The sequence below is a fragment of the Platalea leucorodia genome, assembly GCF_965183815.1.
Source record: "Platalea leucorodia genome assembly, chromosome: 6".
NCBI lineage: Eukaryota > Metazoa > Chordata > Aves > Pelecaniformes > Threskiornithidae > Platalea > Platalea leucorodia.
In genome coordinates this window covers 8,406,961-8,425,203 of record NC_138828.1, presented here as the reverse complement: position 1 = coordinate 8,425,203, position 18,243 = coordinate 8,406,961, and the positions used below count along the sequence as shown (strand labels likewise).

General features: G+C 46.1%; 1 protein-coding gene across 1 annotated transcript in view; it reads right to left on the bottom strand.

The window, feature by feature from the left end:
- Nucleotides 1–9,430, bottom strand: part of FAT4 (FAT atypical cadherin 4) — a gene marked incomplete at its 5' end in the record, with an annotated part of 147,761 nt that extends 138,331 nt beyond the window's left edge. The window contains one exon of the mRNA XM_082315292.1: nucleotides 4,154–9,430. Coding sequence (XP_082171418.1) covers nucleotides 4,154–9,430 — 5,277 coding nt within the window. The remainder of the gene's footprint in view (nucleotides 1–4,153) is intronic.
- Between the last annotated feature and the right edge of the window lie 8,813 nt (nucleotides 9,431–18,243).

The window sequence follows — 18,243 nt, the reverse complement described above, 5'->3', positions numbered from 1 at the left end:
GAAACCCTCAGCCCTGCCTGAAGAGGTTAAAAGAGAATCTATGCCGAAGAGCCAAGAGAAAGGAGCTAAGCAATTGCTGGGTCTTTTCTTTCAGTGGAAACACATAAAAAGGTGTAAAAAGGCAAACAGAAAGGCTCCCTTCAGGACACCTGCATTCTTTCTTTCTTATCTGAGAAGAACAGTGCAACACCTAACGATTAATACAAGAGGGGGAAAACTAAGACTAATCACAGAACACCTTCACACAATGTCAAATCATCTGGTTTGTCGCTGTCGATTACACAGAAATAGGTTAAAAGTCCAAAATAGAAAAAAAAGCTTTCAAATTCAATAGTAACGATCCAAAATTACACCACTTAGCTGTAAAATACAATGGCACAAGCACTTCGGTTTTCTTTGCAAATCTCGAAGTATGTGTTACTTTGAACATAAAGCTTTACCTCACACTTGCACTTTTCTGAACACCTGCCACACACACTTTTCTTTCCATATAATAACAAAAAGCGCAGAAACGTACACAAATATGAAACCTAGTGCTAAAATAAATAATCCACAAACTGTAAATAAACTGTTCTTTGTTTTCTAAACTCTTTGCTGTTGCTTTACTGAAAAGATAACGTAACCCTTCAGTTTCAAGGCATGTCAGCTGCTTTGGGTTCAGAAGGGGATTCACCACAGTCCTGCTATTGCCTAGCTCTTCCCTTGGCCCCTCTCTTCAGAAAGGGCTCGTGTACAACCCCGGTACCTATGCAATCAGGGGATCTATAGTCTGATCCTACAGGGCAAACCCCAGGGATGGATGAGAAAGACTGTAAATTTCAGTCGGAACACTGGGTGGATCTTTTCAATATAGTTGATATTATTTAAAAAAAAAAAAAAAAAAGTTGAGTTTAGTGACAGAATTTAGGAAAAAAAAAAAAAAATCACACCATTTCCTAAGGACAAGGATTGATTCACTTCTAGAGTAAGTAGCTTCACGCAAGCCTGCTCTTCTTTTATACTGCCTGCTGGCTAGACAAAGCCTAGTCACTGTTTCAAAGCTGTAAATAATCTCTATTTCACACCAGGTATCTGCCACCCAAAACCATTCCTAAAGTCTACATTAGACAAAAGATCTATTAACTTTCTTGCTACTGCTGCTCTCTTCATCAGTCTCAGCCAGCAAGTTTACACTGGGTGGCTCTGAGTGCTCAGCGGTTCACTCACATGCCTTAGGGCAATTAAGATGATGTCTGGCATCAGGGCAGAAGGCATAGCAGGCAGCAAAGAAGAATGTAGTTGTTAAGCATATCCTATTACTGTTTTTACCCTCTCTTTAACCATATTCAGAAACAAAACCCAACATACTCTTCATAAGGAAGACAGAAAATACATAATAATCAAGCTTTTTCCTCACCAAAAAAAAACCAACAAACCCAAAAACCAAAAAAAAACCAGGAAACAAACAAAACATATCCAGCTTTATGTTCAGAAAGCTGTCAGGTATCGTCATACCAGACCTATTAGGCTTTGTCTGCATACCTGCATCAATGCTTTACAACTTACTTCTCAAGAGGGAAGATAAAATCAGTCAGTCTTCATCTTGCCATGTATATACCAAAAAAAGTTGAAGACATTACAGGCAAGAGAATGCTTAAGTTTTGTAGCTTTAGATATCCTACAGGTTCAGACACATTCATTGTCCCTGGTCCGTGTTCTGGTTATGCCATCACTCAAGCCATCACCTTAAAAACCAGGACTGGAATAAAACATTAAACCTTCTGAATTACACATTTGATGCAGAAAGACTTTAGCATGAGTGTGCTTTGAGGTGGGTTTCCAAAGATAAAAGAGAGTGTTCACGTACTTGGGTACTGGCTTTTTTTTTTTTTTTTTTTTTTTTTTTAATGAAAGAAGATCAGCAGCAAACTCTAAGACCAAAATGTGTGCACTGCATACATCAAACCAAAACCAAAAAAAGTTGCCCTCCAAAAGCAACATGGAAAAAAGCTGCATTGCTTATTCAGCACCCACTGACAGTCAGCTTGCACAAAGAATGTCACTGTAGTAGTTCTTGTTCAAGCGTGGGAGAGCAAAAGCCATTCCAGAGAAATTCAATCAGTGAAGAGAAATACTGCATATGTTTTTGTTTTTTTTTAAAGTTGATAGCCGGTTATAATTTATAATATATTTCTAAAGAAGCACAGTAAGTTAATTACGTTTGGGAGAAGCAGCATTTTAGAAGCTATAATGATACAACCAGTAATATGAAATACTAGCTCCCAACTATTGCTTTCAATGTTCTTCACAGAATAAAACATTTGCTTTTGATTTCAGGAGTGGTTTGTATTCAACAATGTAAAATTTGTTTAAAGTTTCAATGTTTTTTCTCTTCCCTGCTCTACCAAATATTCATATTAAATACTTTTACAACGTGTGAGACTATTGCAACCATAGGGTGTCCTATGAGTCAAGAAACTCTTCGGTCATGCGGGCAGGCTCAAAGTTGAAGGACTGTGATCCAAATACCCACCGACAAAGGCTTAACCCTTGAAACAACTGTCCGTCAAGACAAAATATGATGTAATAATAATAAAAGAAAAAAGTGATAAAGGTTTAATCTTTTACAAATTACTAGCAGGGGTACAAAGACCTATATATAACAAGAATCTTCTCATAAAAATAGCATGAATTATTTAAACTAGCAGCACTACTAGACAGGTCTTTTTCCAATACACCACTACTCTTCAAAACATGATAACCAATAGCACATAGCACAGACACTAAGATGAGCTCTCTCATACATGCTAAGAAATCTTTGAGTTTGAACAGCGCTCAAACTCCCTGCCTAACGTTCACTTTGTAGAGCACCAACACTGCCTGTATACAAGAGTGAGGTTACATACCTATACAGATCATACTTAAATTGCAGTAAAACAACAAAAAAAGTGGCTACGAAGAGAAAAAGCTACAGCTGCCACATAAGAATTAGAAATACCACATCTGCTAAAATAAAAAAGAAAATAAAACCAAACCACCACAGTATCCTTGGTGGCTCAAAACTAAGACATAATTCCCAAGAGGAAGCATAGTGGGGGGTAACGCCTGGGATGCATAGGGCTATGCAATATTGACGTAATATGTTCAGCTGGCGAGGCAAACGGTTGAACCGCTACACATTACCAGCATCCTCTGCTGGTTGACCCACTCAGTAGTGCCAGCCCCAAACTTCCAGGAACTGCAAGTTAAATGGCTCATAGCGAAGTGCAGAAGGCAGCTCCAGAAGACGGTGCAACTTAAAACAAACACAAAGCTGCCTTTCACACCAGGCTTCTCAGTATTCCCGCAGCAGACAGCAAGAATGGTGTAAACAATCAGCTCTGTGGCTCAGTTACCAGACAGCGCAAATAAAACATTTGTACTTCATAGATGATGTTTCAAGCCTGCTTTCCACCCTTTGCTCCTCAAGCTAGTCACGCAGAGAACATTTAAAGACCCTTCAGTCAAGGCAAATGGCTTTCTGATAAGGAAAGTTGCCAGCTAAAATGTTACACTTCTACCGTCTGTCGAATCCAAGAACAGAAACAAGACCATTTTCATACTCATCAGTGAGGCTAAAAAAGTAACCTAAATTGGAGATGCATGAGGGGACCTATCTGAGGGACTTAACCAGGCAGAGACACCAAGCACATCCAAGACTGGAGACACTAGATGAGCTGCTCAGAGAGCAATCCCCTACTGGCCAGTTCTCAGACAAATACTGACATGATGACTGTAGTGGAAGAAGTTCAGTCATAATTCACATAGGAATAGAAAGACTTAATACAATTAACAACTGCTAAAATGAAAAGGCATGCAAAACTCCAAAATGCCCATGATTAAAGCTTTTAGCACCTAAAGTACTTAGTACCTAAAATTTATTTGACCAACATTGTGGCTACAGTAGCCAAATTTAAGCTCTACACCTAAGCCTCTCTCAAACTTCTAGAGGCGGCTTCGAGGAAAACAGTTTGAGGCATACTAATTGAAAGGTTATCTTTAACTAATGAATCAGCAGACTTTGCTTTCAGGTCTTCTGCTGTGCACTACCATCTGTAAAACAGCTAAGAACAAATACACAAAATGGCTCACTTAGAAAGCAAACAAGTAAGTAATTACTGAATAAAAGCTTTACCTCTGCTCGTTGTGTGCGGGGCAAAACAGATGACTTTTCAATGGCGTAAACATCCACCAAGTAGAGACGCGCTCCTTGCTCCCTGTCCAAAATGGCAGCAGTCTGGATGACACCAGTATGGCGCCCGATGGTGAAGAGGCGCCCGAGACTCTTATCTTCGCATCGGACAGACACGATGTAATATTCCACCTGAGCTTCGGAGCCCCGCGGACTCGCCGCTTCAATAGATATCACATTTGTCCCGATAGGCTCACCTTCTTTTAAGATGGTTATATATTTTGGCTGAGTGAAGACAGGCCCATCAACCCCTTGCAGAATTATAGTCATCTCAGTGGTGGATTTTCTCCTTTCAGGGCCAAGATCTGTGGCAGAAACTATGAGATTGTATATGAGCTGAGAAGGCACCAAAGCTGACGCTACTCTTAAATCTCCACTATAGCGATCCACAATGAAGGTTTCGGTATCTCCATTGATTATTTCATATTCCACTTCTCCGTTGGCGCCCTCGTCAGGATCTGCAGCAATAATTGTCGTTAGGATTGAACCGATCACAACCGAGGGGTCAGCTGCAAGAGCGTTTTGTGATATGAACACGGGAACATTGTCATTTTGATCCGTTACCAAAATGGTCACATTCTTCAAAGCAAATCGTCTGGACTCTACAGGAACAGCCTGATCGGTGGCTTTGACTGTTAACTCAAAGAGATTAGCAAACTCACGATCTATTTCAGCATTGGTAAATATTGTCCCTCTCACTTCATCTATACGGAAATGATTACCCCTTGGCATCTGTTGAATGATTGCATATGTTAGCTGCCCATTAATATCTGCATCTGGATCATGAGCAGTCACGGAAATGACAGAGCTACCAACAGGAACGTTCTCAACAATAGATTTAAAGATGTCCCCCGGCGGAAAATTAGGAGGGTTGTCATTAAAATCCCTAACGTGTATTACCACTGACATTGTAGATGACCGTGGTGGCCTTCCCTGGTCTTTTGCTGTTATATTTAGCTTATACAGAGATTGTGTCTCAAAGTCCAGTTTCTTTGCAAGAAAAATACTACCGGTGTTGGGACTGATGCTAAAAGTCCCGTGATTGTTTGTCCCCGTAATGCTATAGTGGAGGTCAGCATTGTCACCTGAATCGGAATCAGTGGCAGTGACAGATGACACAAGTTCACCAACTCTCATATTTTCCAAGACATCCACTAACAAGGTTGATTTAGGGAAGGAAGGACTGTTGTCATTTTCATCCAATACATCAATGCTCAACATGCAAGTTGAACTTCGGGAAACCACTCCAGAGTCTACCGCTTGGATGACAAGCGAATACGACGCAGTAGCTTCATGATCTAGTTTGCCTACTAAGGTCACTTGGCCTGTGCTACTATCGATTGCAAACTGTTTTTCTTCATTTCCCTTGATTACAGAGTAGTGAATCAATCCATTAACCCCTTCATCAACATCCGAGGCAGAAACTCTCAGAACCTGTGTCAGATTCGCTGCCAATTCTGATATAGTAGCTTGGTAGAGATCTTTCAGAAACTTGGGGGCATTATCATTGATGTCTTTCATGTAGATTTGTACAGTTGCCTGATCCTTTAGAGGCTTTGGCAACCCCTGATCTGTTGCTATTACCGTGAGACTAAATACTGCAGCTCCCCTTTGCCTCATAAGAGCTTCTCTGTCAAACTGATGAGTGCTTCTTATTTCTCCAGTTACCGTGTTCAGCTCAAAGTCTGGCTGCATATGCTCAAATGAATACCTGACTTCACCATTTGGCCCAAAGTCTTTATCTACAGCATTTATTTTACCTACATACGATCCACCTCTCTGTTCCTCTTCAAAATAAAATACATAGTTGGTACTGTTGAATAGGGGCCTGTTATCATTTACATCCTCCAGAATGACAGTAACATTCACAGTAGCATTGAGTGGTTCTACTGCTCTATCAGAGGCAACAACCAGTAAAATATATCTCTCTTGAAGCTCACGGTCCAGTTCACTCTTTATGTACAGCTGACCATCTGGGAATATGCCAAAGGCATCCCCAGTATTTCCTTCAATTATACTATAAGCTATTTCACCATTCACTCCCGAGTCTTTGTCAGAAGCTTGCACCTTAAAGAACCTGGAATTCACAGGCTCTGACTCCAGAATAGTAATTTCATAGGAAAGCTGGTCGAACACAGGCGGGTTATCATTTACATCATGGACAGAGACAGTCAGGATAAAGTTAGAGGACAGCTGCGGCACCCCCATATCCGAGGCCAGAATTTCAACCTGGTAAGACCCAGCATTTATGTCAAGTGGCCCTATTAAGCTTATGGCACCTGTTTGTTCATTGATTGAAAACAAGCCCTTTGGGTTTTGCTTAAGGCTGTAAAGGACCATGCCATTAACACCTTCATCAGGGTCAAGAGCTTTGGCCTGGAATATGGTATGCCCAGCTTTCCAGTTTTCAACCACATTTACACTTTCCACCGCATGAATAAAGTGTGGGGAATTGTCATTTAAATCTTTGACAGTTATATTGACCATAGCATCTCCAGTTATCGCCCCACCACTAGCAACCACCTTCAGCTGGTAGAATGCTTGCTCCTCCCTGTCAATAATACTGGCTGTGGTGATCTGCCCCGTCACTCTATTGATGGCAAACATGCCCCTTTGGTCACCTGTCGTAATAAGGTAACTGATGTTGGTGTTGAGGTCCATGGTGGAAGCAAAAACAGTACCTACGTGGTAACCTAGGGCAACGTTTTCAAAGACAACAAAACTGTACATGCCCTGGCTGAAAACAGGTGGATTGTCCTGGGTGTCCAAGACAGTGATGGTGACAATGGCTTGGTTCTGCGACTGAAGATGGCCACCATCAGTGGCCACAATCTGCAACTGGTAAGCAGTTTTCTCCTCCCTGTCAAGGGCTATTTTGGTTGTGATGACCCCTGTCTGGCCATGGACCTGAAACCTGGAGGTGTCTCCAGCTGAGATGCTGTACTTGACCGTCCCATTGGGTCCCAGATCAGGATCTGTGGCAGACACTGTGGTCACATAGGTTCCAGCTGGCTCATTTTCTTGGATATGGGCAAAATACTGAACAGGGTAAAACACAGGGCTATTGTCATTCACATCCAGGAGACTCACGTTAACTCGGGCTATCGAAGAAAGGGGAGGAGAGCCTAAATCAGTGGCCAGGACCTGCAAAGAGAAGTGAGCCTGCTCCTCCCGGTCCAGCTGCGAGATGGTGCTGAGCTTGCCCGACACAGGATCCAAGCGAAAGATGCGGCGAGGGGTCACTGAGGAGGGGCCAACCACTGCCAGCGCCGGCTCAGCTTCCTGCAGGGAGAAGCGGACAGTCCCATTGTCCCCCAGGTCCCCATCTGTGGCACTCAGGACCAGCAGCTCAGTTCCTGACGGGGAGTTTTCAGCCAGGGACACCTGGTAGCCCTCAGGTTGACTGAAGCGAGGTTTGTTGTCGTTGACATCCAGGATGGTCACCACCAGCTGTGCGTAGGAGAACTTGGGCTGCACCCCCTGGTCGCGAGCACTGATGTTGAGCACCACCTGAGAAGCAGTCTCCCGGTCCAGCCCACTGGAGATGGATGTGCCCGCAACATGCCCGGCGGTGCCACCCTCAGGGCCAGCCGTGGTGACCAGCCCGCTGTGCTCGCTAATGCGAAACCAGCCAAGCTCGTTGCCTGAGACGATGCTGTATTTGAGGTTGGCGTTGAGGCCTGAGTCACGGTCTGTGGCACTCAGACCCCGCACGTAGCTGCCCAGGGGCACCTCCTCACTGATGTTCACCCTGTAGACCGACTGCCCGAAGACAGGGGGGTGGTCGTTAATGTCATTCACAAAGATCACCAGGCTAGCTACCGACGAGCGGCTCACGGGAGCCGCCACCGCCCCATCAGGGGAAAGGGAAGAAGTGGGGGAGCCCGGGGGTGGCGGCAGGGCCCCATAGTTATCAGCCACCGCCACGGTAAGGTTATAGGCTGGGATGCGCTCCCGGTCCAATGCGGCTGCTACCTTTATAAGGCTGAGGTTGGGTACCTTACTGCTGTGCACCTCAAAGTGCCGCTGCTCGTTTCCCGCCAGGATAGAGACAGAGATGTTCCCGTTGGCCGCGGGGGAATCGGCATCGCTCACCGTCAGCAGGGCCACCACTGTGCCAGGGGCTGCGTTCTCATCCACGGAGGCAAAGCGGGAGGTGGCCGGGAAATAACGAAACTTCACCCGGGGCTCATTGTCATTGACGTCGAGCAGTCGGATGAGGGCCTCAGCCCGGCCGCTCAGCGCCGGCACCCCTCGGTCCATGGCCTGCACTGTCAGTGAGTACTGCTGTCGCACCTCATAGTCCAAGCGCTCCCGGATGCGGATTACCCCGCTCTCAGGGTCCACCTCAAATGGGAGGCTGCCAGCCCCCTCCCCACCACCACCACCATCGCCTCCTTCCAGGCGGTAGCGGATGTCAGCATTGGTCCCTTCATCAGCATCAGCTGCAGCCACCTGGAGAACGCTGGCCCCAACAGGAGCATCCTCAGGCACTCGTGCCTGGTAAAGAGTCTGGCTGAAGATAGGTGGGTTGTCATTGATGTCCTGGACGGTGACGTTGACCTGAAGGTAGCCCCGCCGACGAGGCTCACCCTTGTCCTCCACTTGCACCAACAGCTGGTAGGTGGGGGTGGCCTCCCGGTCCAGCCCACCCCGGGAAACCAGGTGCAAGAAAGCTCCTTCACCGCTGGGGTTGAGGGTGATGTTGAGCCGGAAACGCCCCTCCTCGTTGCCAGCCACGATGCGATAGGAGCCGTGGTCTACGCCATTAGTGCCGCTGTCGGCATCGGTGGCCGTGTCCAAGATAAGCTGGCGCCCGCTGCCCGTGTCCTCCTTGAAAGTCACCACGATGGAGGGGTCGGGGAAGACGGGCGCATTGTCGTTGAGGTCGAGCACCAGGACCCGCACCTCGCTGGGGTAGGTGGGCTGGCTGGAGAGCACCACCAGGTCCACCACGTCGCTGGCCAGGCTCTCGCGGTCGATGGTGGCCCGGGTGTGCAGGGCACCCGAGGTGGCGTTGATGGAGAAGAGGGCATGGTGCTCGCTCAGGCGGTAGGTGAAGCCAGGGCGGGTGGCGATGGTGCCCACCCAGGTACCGGGCGGCTGCTCCTCCAGCACCTGGAAGACCTGGCGGGGCTCCGCGGCGGCGCCCAGCGGCAGCAGCAGCAGCAGCAGCAGCAGCAGCGGCGGGGCCCCGCGGACGGCGGGGGGGCGGCCCATGGCGCCCCGGGGGGGGCAGCGCCCCGCGGCGGGGACCCGGCGCCGCCGCTCTCAGCCGCGCCCCCCGGGGGTCCGGCTCCCCCCGCAGCCGCCCCGACCGCTCCCGCTTCCCTCCCTCTCTCTCTCCTCACCCACGGAGGCTCCGCTCGCCCTGCCCCGCCACGGGCGGGAGCAGACCCGCCGGCGCGCCGCGCTCACGGGGCGCTCCGCTGCCGCCGCCGCCGCTCCTCCCGCCGCCGCCGCCGCTCCGGGGCTGGGGGGCGGCCGGGGGCGCCGCGCCGCATCGCCGCTCAGCAGCCGCCGTCGCTACCGCCGGGCGCCCCGCTCTCCGCCGCTCCGCAGCGGCAGCCAGCCCGCCACCATGCCCGGGCGCTCACCGGCGATGCGGGTCGCCGCCGGGTTTGTAATCCAGGGCCGCGGCGCTGCTCCCCGCCGCCGCCGCCGCCGCCGCCCGGCCCCAACTTCGCCCGGCGCTCATTGATCCCTTCCCTCTTGACGCCCGGGGCCGGCTCCCCCCCCGGCCTCCCATTGGCCGCCCCGCCCACCGCCGCCCCGCCCCCCGCCCCGCCCCGCGGGGGCCCCGCCGCCCCGCGCACCTGGGGGGCGCCCCGCTCCCCGCGCCCGGGCGGGGGGGGGGGGGGGGCGCCCCGGGAGGCAGGCGGGGCTCCCCGCCGGCAGGCCCGCGTCGTTGCGTGGGGTGGGGAGGGAGCCGGGGCGGCGGGGATCCCCCCCCCCACACCTCCCCGGTCGGGCTGGGGCGGGGCGCCTGCCCCGCACACCGAGAGACGTGGCGGCGGGCGCTGCGTCTTATTTTTAAAGCAGTTCTTTGAAGGAACTTAAGGGCTGCGCGGCGGCCGAGGCGCGTTATCCCCGGGAAAGATGCTCCGCCGGGCAGAGATCAACTTTCCACGGACGCGTAGCGTGAGCGGCGGCCCCGGGCCCCGCCGCCGCCGCCGCGCTCCAAGCGCGGGCCGGGAGCGCCCTCTGCCGCCCCGCGTCCCGCCGGCAGCCGGGGGCGCCGGGCCGCCCCTGCGCGGCCCGAGCTGGAGCGGGAGCATCCCCGGGAAACCGCTCCGTGGTCCCGGTGAGATCCTCGCCCGCCCGCAAGCCCACACCTTCCTTCATCCCCAAAAGGCAGCGACTTGAAAGGACACGGAAAGGCCTAATCCTGTCACCGGCAAGGGCAGGAACAGCCCCAAAGCCAGCGGTGCCGGCAGAAACAAGAGTCTAATTTTGAATTTGTTAACCTTTAAGCACAAGAGCAGATGTAAACGCGGGGGTCGACCAACCTGTAAGCAGCAATTAAGCAGCCAAGGTAAATCCAGTGTAGCCATGAACAAATCACAAAATACAGAGTTTATTCATCCTTGTGAGGTAGTTAATGAACCTGGCAGGGGGTTTTCTAATATGAAAAACTAAGAAAAGAGAGAAGTTAGGTGAAAAGAAACAGGGAGAAGGTATGAGCAACATGGGGCTGGAGGAACTGTGAGGATGAGGTGTCAAAGGCAGTTTGTCCCCCCCTATTCCCCTGGATAGGATGAAAGAAGGGAGATCAAATGACATTAGCAGGAGTCCTGACTGGAAATGGTTAGCAAGGAAGAAGCGGTGGTTCCTGTCCCTGGATGGTGGTGTCATCTAAGGCAAAGAGATACTTCAGGCAAACTCCTACAAGTCCCCGGTTTTTTTTAGGTGATGGAGCCTCACGCCCACGGCCAGTCCCGACCCCGTGGGTACCGCAGCCAACTGGGAGGGCCGGTGTGGCTGGGATGCCCAGTGCCCAGCACTCCTCCCTGCATGGCCGCCCTGTGCCAGCGCTGTTATCGCAGGGACCTTTCCCCTCGGGTGCAGCTGTCCCCAGCCTGTATTTGCCTTTGCACTTTTCAGTATCTGCTACCGACCTGGAGAAGGACTTTTGTGCCTGAAGGTGCTCTGCTTTTTCTAGCTGCACTAGTTAGCTCAGCAGGAGGCAGCAAGTTTATCTACAAGCTATTTTTAATGGAAACACCACTTTCCCCTCTTGCAAGGAGCTGGACAGTAAACCCATGTGACCACTAAGAAGGGCTCATCAGTCCTGTCTGACTGCCTGGATCGCATAACACTGGTAAGGTCTGCACCGGTTCTTTGATATTTAACTCCATCTACAGGCGTGCAGCAACCCTTGCCTGCAGTGAGCAATTCCCCGAGTCTTCTCATGTCTAGGTGGCTTCTTTATTTGTAGTACAAAAATGCCCCCAAGTTTAGATGCGGTGTTCAGAGTCAGCAGAAAACCTCAGTAATACTGTATTTGCAAAGAAAAAAAGAATATATGGGGCGGAGGGGGAGGATTACCAACATAAGTTAACATCAGCCTTAGCTAGAATAACTCTTCAAGCATTCGCCATGGCTTAATCACTAGAAGTTTTTCTCACTACATGGGATTTTTCACATCTGCCAGCTAAATTTGAGCTCCAAGTCAGAAACACAGCACGGAGAAACATGGTGGGCATTCCGACAGCCCCTGGAAGGGCTTTGGTCCATTCACTCATGAATAGATCAGAATGAATCATTAACCAAGTATTTATGTGTGGAACAGACACAATCTTGTTCTAACATCATTCAAGCTTTTCTGTGCCCACAGTTTGCACTTTCCTCTGGGCTCTTCCCTCAAATGTCAAAATCAAAAATGCCACTACAAAAGTCTGCAAATTCATATATATGAAAACTCAACATCAGCCTTTTAAATGCTGTTCATCTGAGGTAAACAAATTACATAAAATTCTGGAACAGAGAATATCTAGAAAACAGGAGAATATCTAGACAACAGGTTTTAAAGCACCAGGTTTATGGTATTCTAGACACTCGCAAATAATGCCTGTCAATACTGGATACCAGAATTATGATATATGCCCCTTGCGTTACATTAACACAAAATGATACATTGCAAAATTTTGCAATTCACATATGATAATGAATCAAACAATATCTACTTGTCAGTTGACAGGCTGTGTAATTTAATATTTGGAATTACATCACTGATCTAATATGATCACTGTAAATATCGGCAAGTTGTTTCGGAAACAGAATCTGCCTAAGTCTTTTGTATCTGCAGATGTAAAGCTAGCCTAGATGTATTTCTAGATATAAGCTATCCACGAAAGAAAAACACACGCAACCTTTGAGTTCCTGAAGTGTTTCAGTATATCAAAGTTCCATTTCATAGGGTTCAGAAAGTGTATTTTTAATCAAAATGTTTACAGAAAATTATATAAAACTTTACAGCCAATTTTCAGTTACCAAAACAATTTCAGCCAAAAAAATTTTATAACATTCTCATTGCAGCTGCCTTATATTTTTTAATGTGAGCTTCTATTTCAAATGTAGCCAAAGTTGAGAGATGTTTTAAGAACAACAATTTTACTTTATTCTTTTTTATTTCTGAAGAAAGTTATTTTAATGGCTAAAAAAAAAAATCCCTTGAAATTGAAGCAGCTATGGTAGGTATAAACCAACACAAACCTGCCTGTGCTGTCAGTGGTGCTGTCAGCAAGACGTGTTTTCAATGAGTTAATGGAACAGTGGGATAAATCCCTTGGGATCCATTCTCTCCTCTGTCTCTGCCCCTGCTTTTGCTTCCTGAAAGAGGAACAATTGGTTTATATGAAGATTTGGATGTGACTATCACAAACACTGCATTATTTTTACACATCAGTGGTAAAAAGACAGGCCAGGACAGAATTTTGAAAAAAAAAAAAAAGGGCAATAAGGAAAGCTTGTTTGCCAGCCACAGGGTCACGGCCAGCAGCTCCCCTGAGTCTGGGTCTTGCTGAGCAGCTGAGATGAGAACAGTGCCGGCTGCAGTGAAGACTCCCCATCTTGCCGCGAGAAAGAGTAGTTACGAGGGACTTGCCGGGGTAGGAAGCAGGAGAGAAATCATTCATCACCCCCAGCAGAGTTTGTCCCTCTTATTCAGACTGAAACTAAAACAAACCTATGGTTTTGTTGGCAGAGGAAAGCTGCTAAAAAACTAAAGCTTGTGGAAACCATGACCATCTCCAGTGGAAGTGCTACCTGAGTTGCTTCAAAAAACTAAAATTCTGGGCACTTTAAGAAAGTTTTTTTGCATAGCATGAGGGTAACAGAGAGGAGGAGAGGAAAAAAAAAAAAAAACCACACAAAACACACCAAACCAGAAAACGTAGAGAGGTCTTAAAACTCAGGGGAAACTCCCCAAATTCTTCCCTGAAGCCCACTGGAAACTTTACATGTAGATCTGTTTCCTCTTTGGAGTTCTTAGAGCCTATGAGTAAACCATGACAGAGAGACATCCTAAGCCAACTTCTGCTTCACATTGCACTAGCCTAAGTCCGGAGTAGCTCTGCTCATATCAGTGAAATTACTCTGGTTGTACATCAGCATAAGTGTGGGTAGAATTTTGACCCCTTTTAGATTAACACAAATAAATTTAGACAGAGTTAAGGCTGTGCTAGAAAGCGTTCTACCACACATAACTTGTAGGAATGGAAATAAAGTGAAGAAAAGGTCATTTTGCACTTTTCGTCCTGCCTACAGCTCCATTGATAATACAGCCCAACACTTCATCAGGCTTTCACCTCCAGATACAGAAAGCAAAATCTAATCCCAACACCGTCCAGCTCACACTCCACTGCAAAGTCTTAATAGCGACCTCAGAGTGTCCAGTGTCAACAGATCAACACATCTGGCTGTCACGTTTAATGTGTTTCCAACGCTGTTTTGCCTAAAGTGGCCAATGATGCTGCTGAAATGTTGTGCTGGAAGGCACAGAAAGTAGAGAAGCAAGTAGAGGGATGACAAATGAAATGAAAAGCAGTTGTAGTTTGGTGCCACACATTATAGGGAAGAAAAAAAAGGTTTTTTTTTCTTCCTGTGTAAGCTAAAAGAAAATTGGATTGTACCTATTATCTCACACCGTCCTAAGAAGTCTCAGGCTTATAATCATGACAGGCAGAGAATTCTATTCTGCAGCCAGAATGGAAACCAGTTACAAATTCAGCAGATCTGGCAGGTAGGTCTCTGTGTTTTGTATTTGGCGAGCTGAAGGAGAGACCACAAAAGCCTGTTTGATGCACCGCACTCCTGAGTAACACGGGACTTGGCACTGGGCATTTTCATTATTCCTTGCAGGCAGCTGGAATCCTGCCCACGCTTACATCATTATGGTTTACGGTTGGACTTGATGATCTTAAAGGTCTTTTCCAGCCTAAATTGATCATCTACAGACCCCAGCTTCATTTATGGTAGGAGATGTCAGAGTCCTTTCAGGAAGGACTTGATCTTCTCACCTGCTTAGTGTCACTCCTGCAAGGGCAGGTGGTGGAGCTGGAAGCTGCTCCGAGGACTGCCTAGGTCTTCCCAGGAAGTAGTTTCTAGTTTCCCTAGGATGATATATAAAGAAAACATCACCACACAGCTCCAGAAAGATATTCCTGGACTCCTACGTGCAGCAATCAAATCCATTTACTTCGCATCAGCACTGCGCTGGGGACCTTCGCAATCAGGAAATGAGGCAGATATATCTCTAAAATCTTAGTGTGTCCCAGAGATAGACCAACAGCTATGCTATCCATCTGAGCTGTGCTCCTTCTTCCTATATACACAATTTTATGCTGTATTAAAATGTGTTTTGGTCTGAGTTCAGCTTCCCAGTAAGTAAAGATAACCAATAACGCAGCTTGTCTGGGGACATTACCTCTCATTTTTATGTTTTCATATGGTGTGTGCTGTATCTCAATCAAAACACATTCCAAATTGCTCCAAATAACCGACTTATTTTGCTACACCACACATTTTGCTGTCAGCTGATGGTTTTATCAGAATTAATTTTATTTCCTTCTAGACGATTGATAAAGATCTGGAATGGTATTTGACCAAGACTACATGGTTCCTGGCAGAGCCACTAACAACACCTTAACAGAATGAGGATAACGCATTAACTCATTTTTTTAGGTCTATCAGTCCATTTGTGTTAGTGTATTGAACACAGACTGCTCTCTGAGCGGGGATATTTTATCAGGATTCATATGGGAGTAAGTTAAATACTGTAAAGAACCCTAGCATCACTACTCACAAAACCAATATCAAACTCAATTTTTATTAGATTTATTTGTTTGTTAGGTAAACCCTATTTTTAAATGCGTTACAAACCAGCTTGGCATTCCTTGCTTTAACTCTGTGCTTGCACATCACAGGAGCCTTCCCGTGATTGTATGACAGACTAACCAGTTTGTCCTCTCCAGCCTGTGTAAATGTATAGCATTACTATTTGACTGTCTTTTAGTATTTCATTGACATATTCAAGGATTTGTTTAAAATGAGTATTCCAGGTCCTGGAAGCCAAGAATTATTCTAATATTGTTCTTTCCCTTTTTTTTTTTTAAATACACCGAATCCAGACTAGTTGCTTTCCTGACATTATTGTACCCAGCCACCAGATGCCAGGAAAAGTGACAAATTATACAGCAAGTCCACAGCAGCTGCCAAGAATGGAGGAGGTCTTTCAGACCACTGAAAGCAGTTAACAAAAATATTTGTTTTCCTGGCAGAATTCTACCTCAGTCAAAATTTAAAGCACATACTTATATCAACATGTATCAGTCATTTCTTCAAGCCACGCTGCCTTATAGTCTTAGTGTTAAGTAGAAAGTCAATAAGCCTAGTTTTATGACCTCAAAATACAACATAAGTGTCTAAACTAGCACTTGATACTGGGGTTAGGATTTAAGTTGCGTTTGTAGATGTCCATGTTTGAGGTTGATTGTCTATGCTCCTTTTATTTGGAGGGAATTAACTTTTTTTATTTGTCAGTTCTGGGGAGGGAACGACTTCAGGCAGGACAGGGTAGATTTCCAGCTATGTAGCTCACTAGGGTTTCATGTGTTTTGTAAAGCTGTATCATTTTACAGCAGCCAAGATGAGAGCTACAGTTCTTGACTTGTACAGTAAATATTGCTTTTTGTTATATTTCTCAAATATACAAATAAAACAAATGTTTTCCTCATCATGGTCTAGTGAGAGTTTTTCCAGGAGCTTTTACCACAGGACCACTCTTGTCATTACTCAAATAGAGCAACATTTGCTAATTCTTTATTTGTTGCTGTTGTGAAAGTCTATATTCCATGTCTTGATGCCAGTCCAAGCCAGCTTGTTTTATCAGCCTATAAAATCCCTCAGAGGTGACATTTCTGTGTTCTGGCTGGACTTTATTGGGGGTGCTACAACAACCACATTGCTTGAGAATTGTGAACATCCTCAAAGCAGCCCAAGAGATTGGGCTTTAGAGTGGTTTATCACAGGCACATTTGGGAATCTGCTCCGCTCCGCCCCCCCCCCCCCCCCCAGTGTTATTTTGGGCCCTAGACTAGCACAGTAATCAGAAATTCTAGGTCTTACAATAAAATTGTGAATTTCCTACTGCAAAAATTGGTGGCAAAGGTGGGGTTTATTAATTATATTCTGTTAAATATACAGTTACACAGGATAAGGATTTCCCACCTTTTCTTACCAGCTTCTTGATTTCTTAGAATGTTTTCCTAGCTTTTTATCTGAAAATGGATTTATTTGTCTTATTCCTCTGCCTCATCTGAGACATTTCTTTCTCAAGAGGATACAGCATCTGTTTGATGATTGAGTAAATCTAATCCTCTTTGGTTCTTTTACTGAGCTTTTTCCCCGTTCATTCTTTTCACTAACTGCATTCAAATTTGTAACACAACTTTATTTCAGTTAGGGGCAGATACAGTGGAAAACACCTTTGCTCCATTGCTTTCTCTTTTGCTGTTATAGGAATGAAATATTAATTATAATATTTTTCTCAGGATGCAGTTTAGCAGTCATTGAGGCAGAAAAATGTTGATTTAAATCAACAGGTATTGAACCCAACCTTATCATTATTATTATTCAAAAAACAAACAAAAAAAACCCCAGAGGTCTGAGGTAGCCTGGGAATATACTGGTCTGAACTTGGATTTTTCAAGACCTGTCTACAGCACTATATTTTCTTTTTCCTTTAACAGCTAGAGTACTCAACAGTGCTCTTAACTGTATATTGTGGCATTTTTGGTTTTAAATTAAGGTCAGTGGGGTGGGGTTTTTTTAATAGCTTGTGGCCTGGCCATTGGTGAAACCATGCTGAAGTCAGCAGCTGCCCCATTTTTAAGGTGTTTTTTTTTTTAAAGACATCCTCTACAATTCAGGTGCTAAATTCAGCATTATCCCACTCAAAGACAGTTCCCCATCAAATGAACAGAAGAATCCCATCACATTCCCATCACTTCTGAACAGGAAAAAAAAAAAAACAAAAAAAAACCAGAGAACACCACACACACAAAAACCCTAAACAAGCAGAAATCCAACAATTCCCAGACACAACTGTACTGGATCTCTGGCACTTAAGGACAACTTAACTGGCCAGGAGAAAGAAAGGTATTCTCAAAGTGATTGCTAATGATTCTTTTTTGTTCGCTTTTCTTTTAAGTTTTGTTGCTCCGATTTCCTTGTCACAAGATTTAAAAGCCTAAATAGCAACAGAAGGTTTGCATCATTCACTTTTCTATTTGCCCTGTAAAACTTCCACAGATCAAGTCAGAAGTTTGTAAAATAACTGGAAAATACTGGAGTAAGCGGGATGCATGCATATCATTATGGCTTGCAAAGGCACAAATGGAAACTGCAAATTACAGAGAAGTTTTAATAGTGTTCTGCTCATAGTATGTCACTTCGTCATAGGAAACAGCAATGCTTTCAGCAATTTTAGACTGACAAACTTAGAAAAGATGTTGATACTGAAACTGTAATTT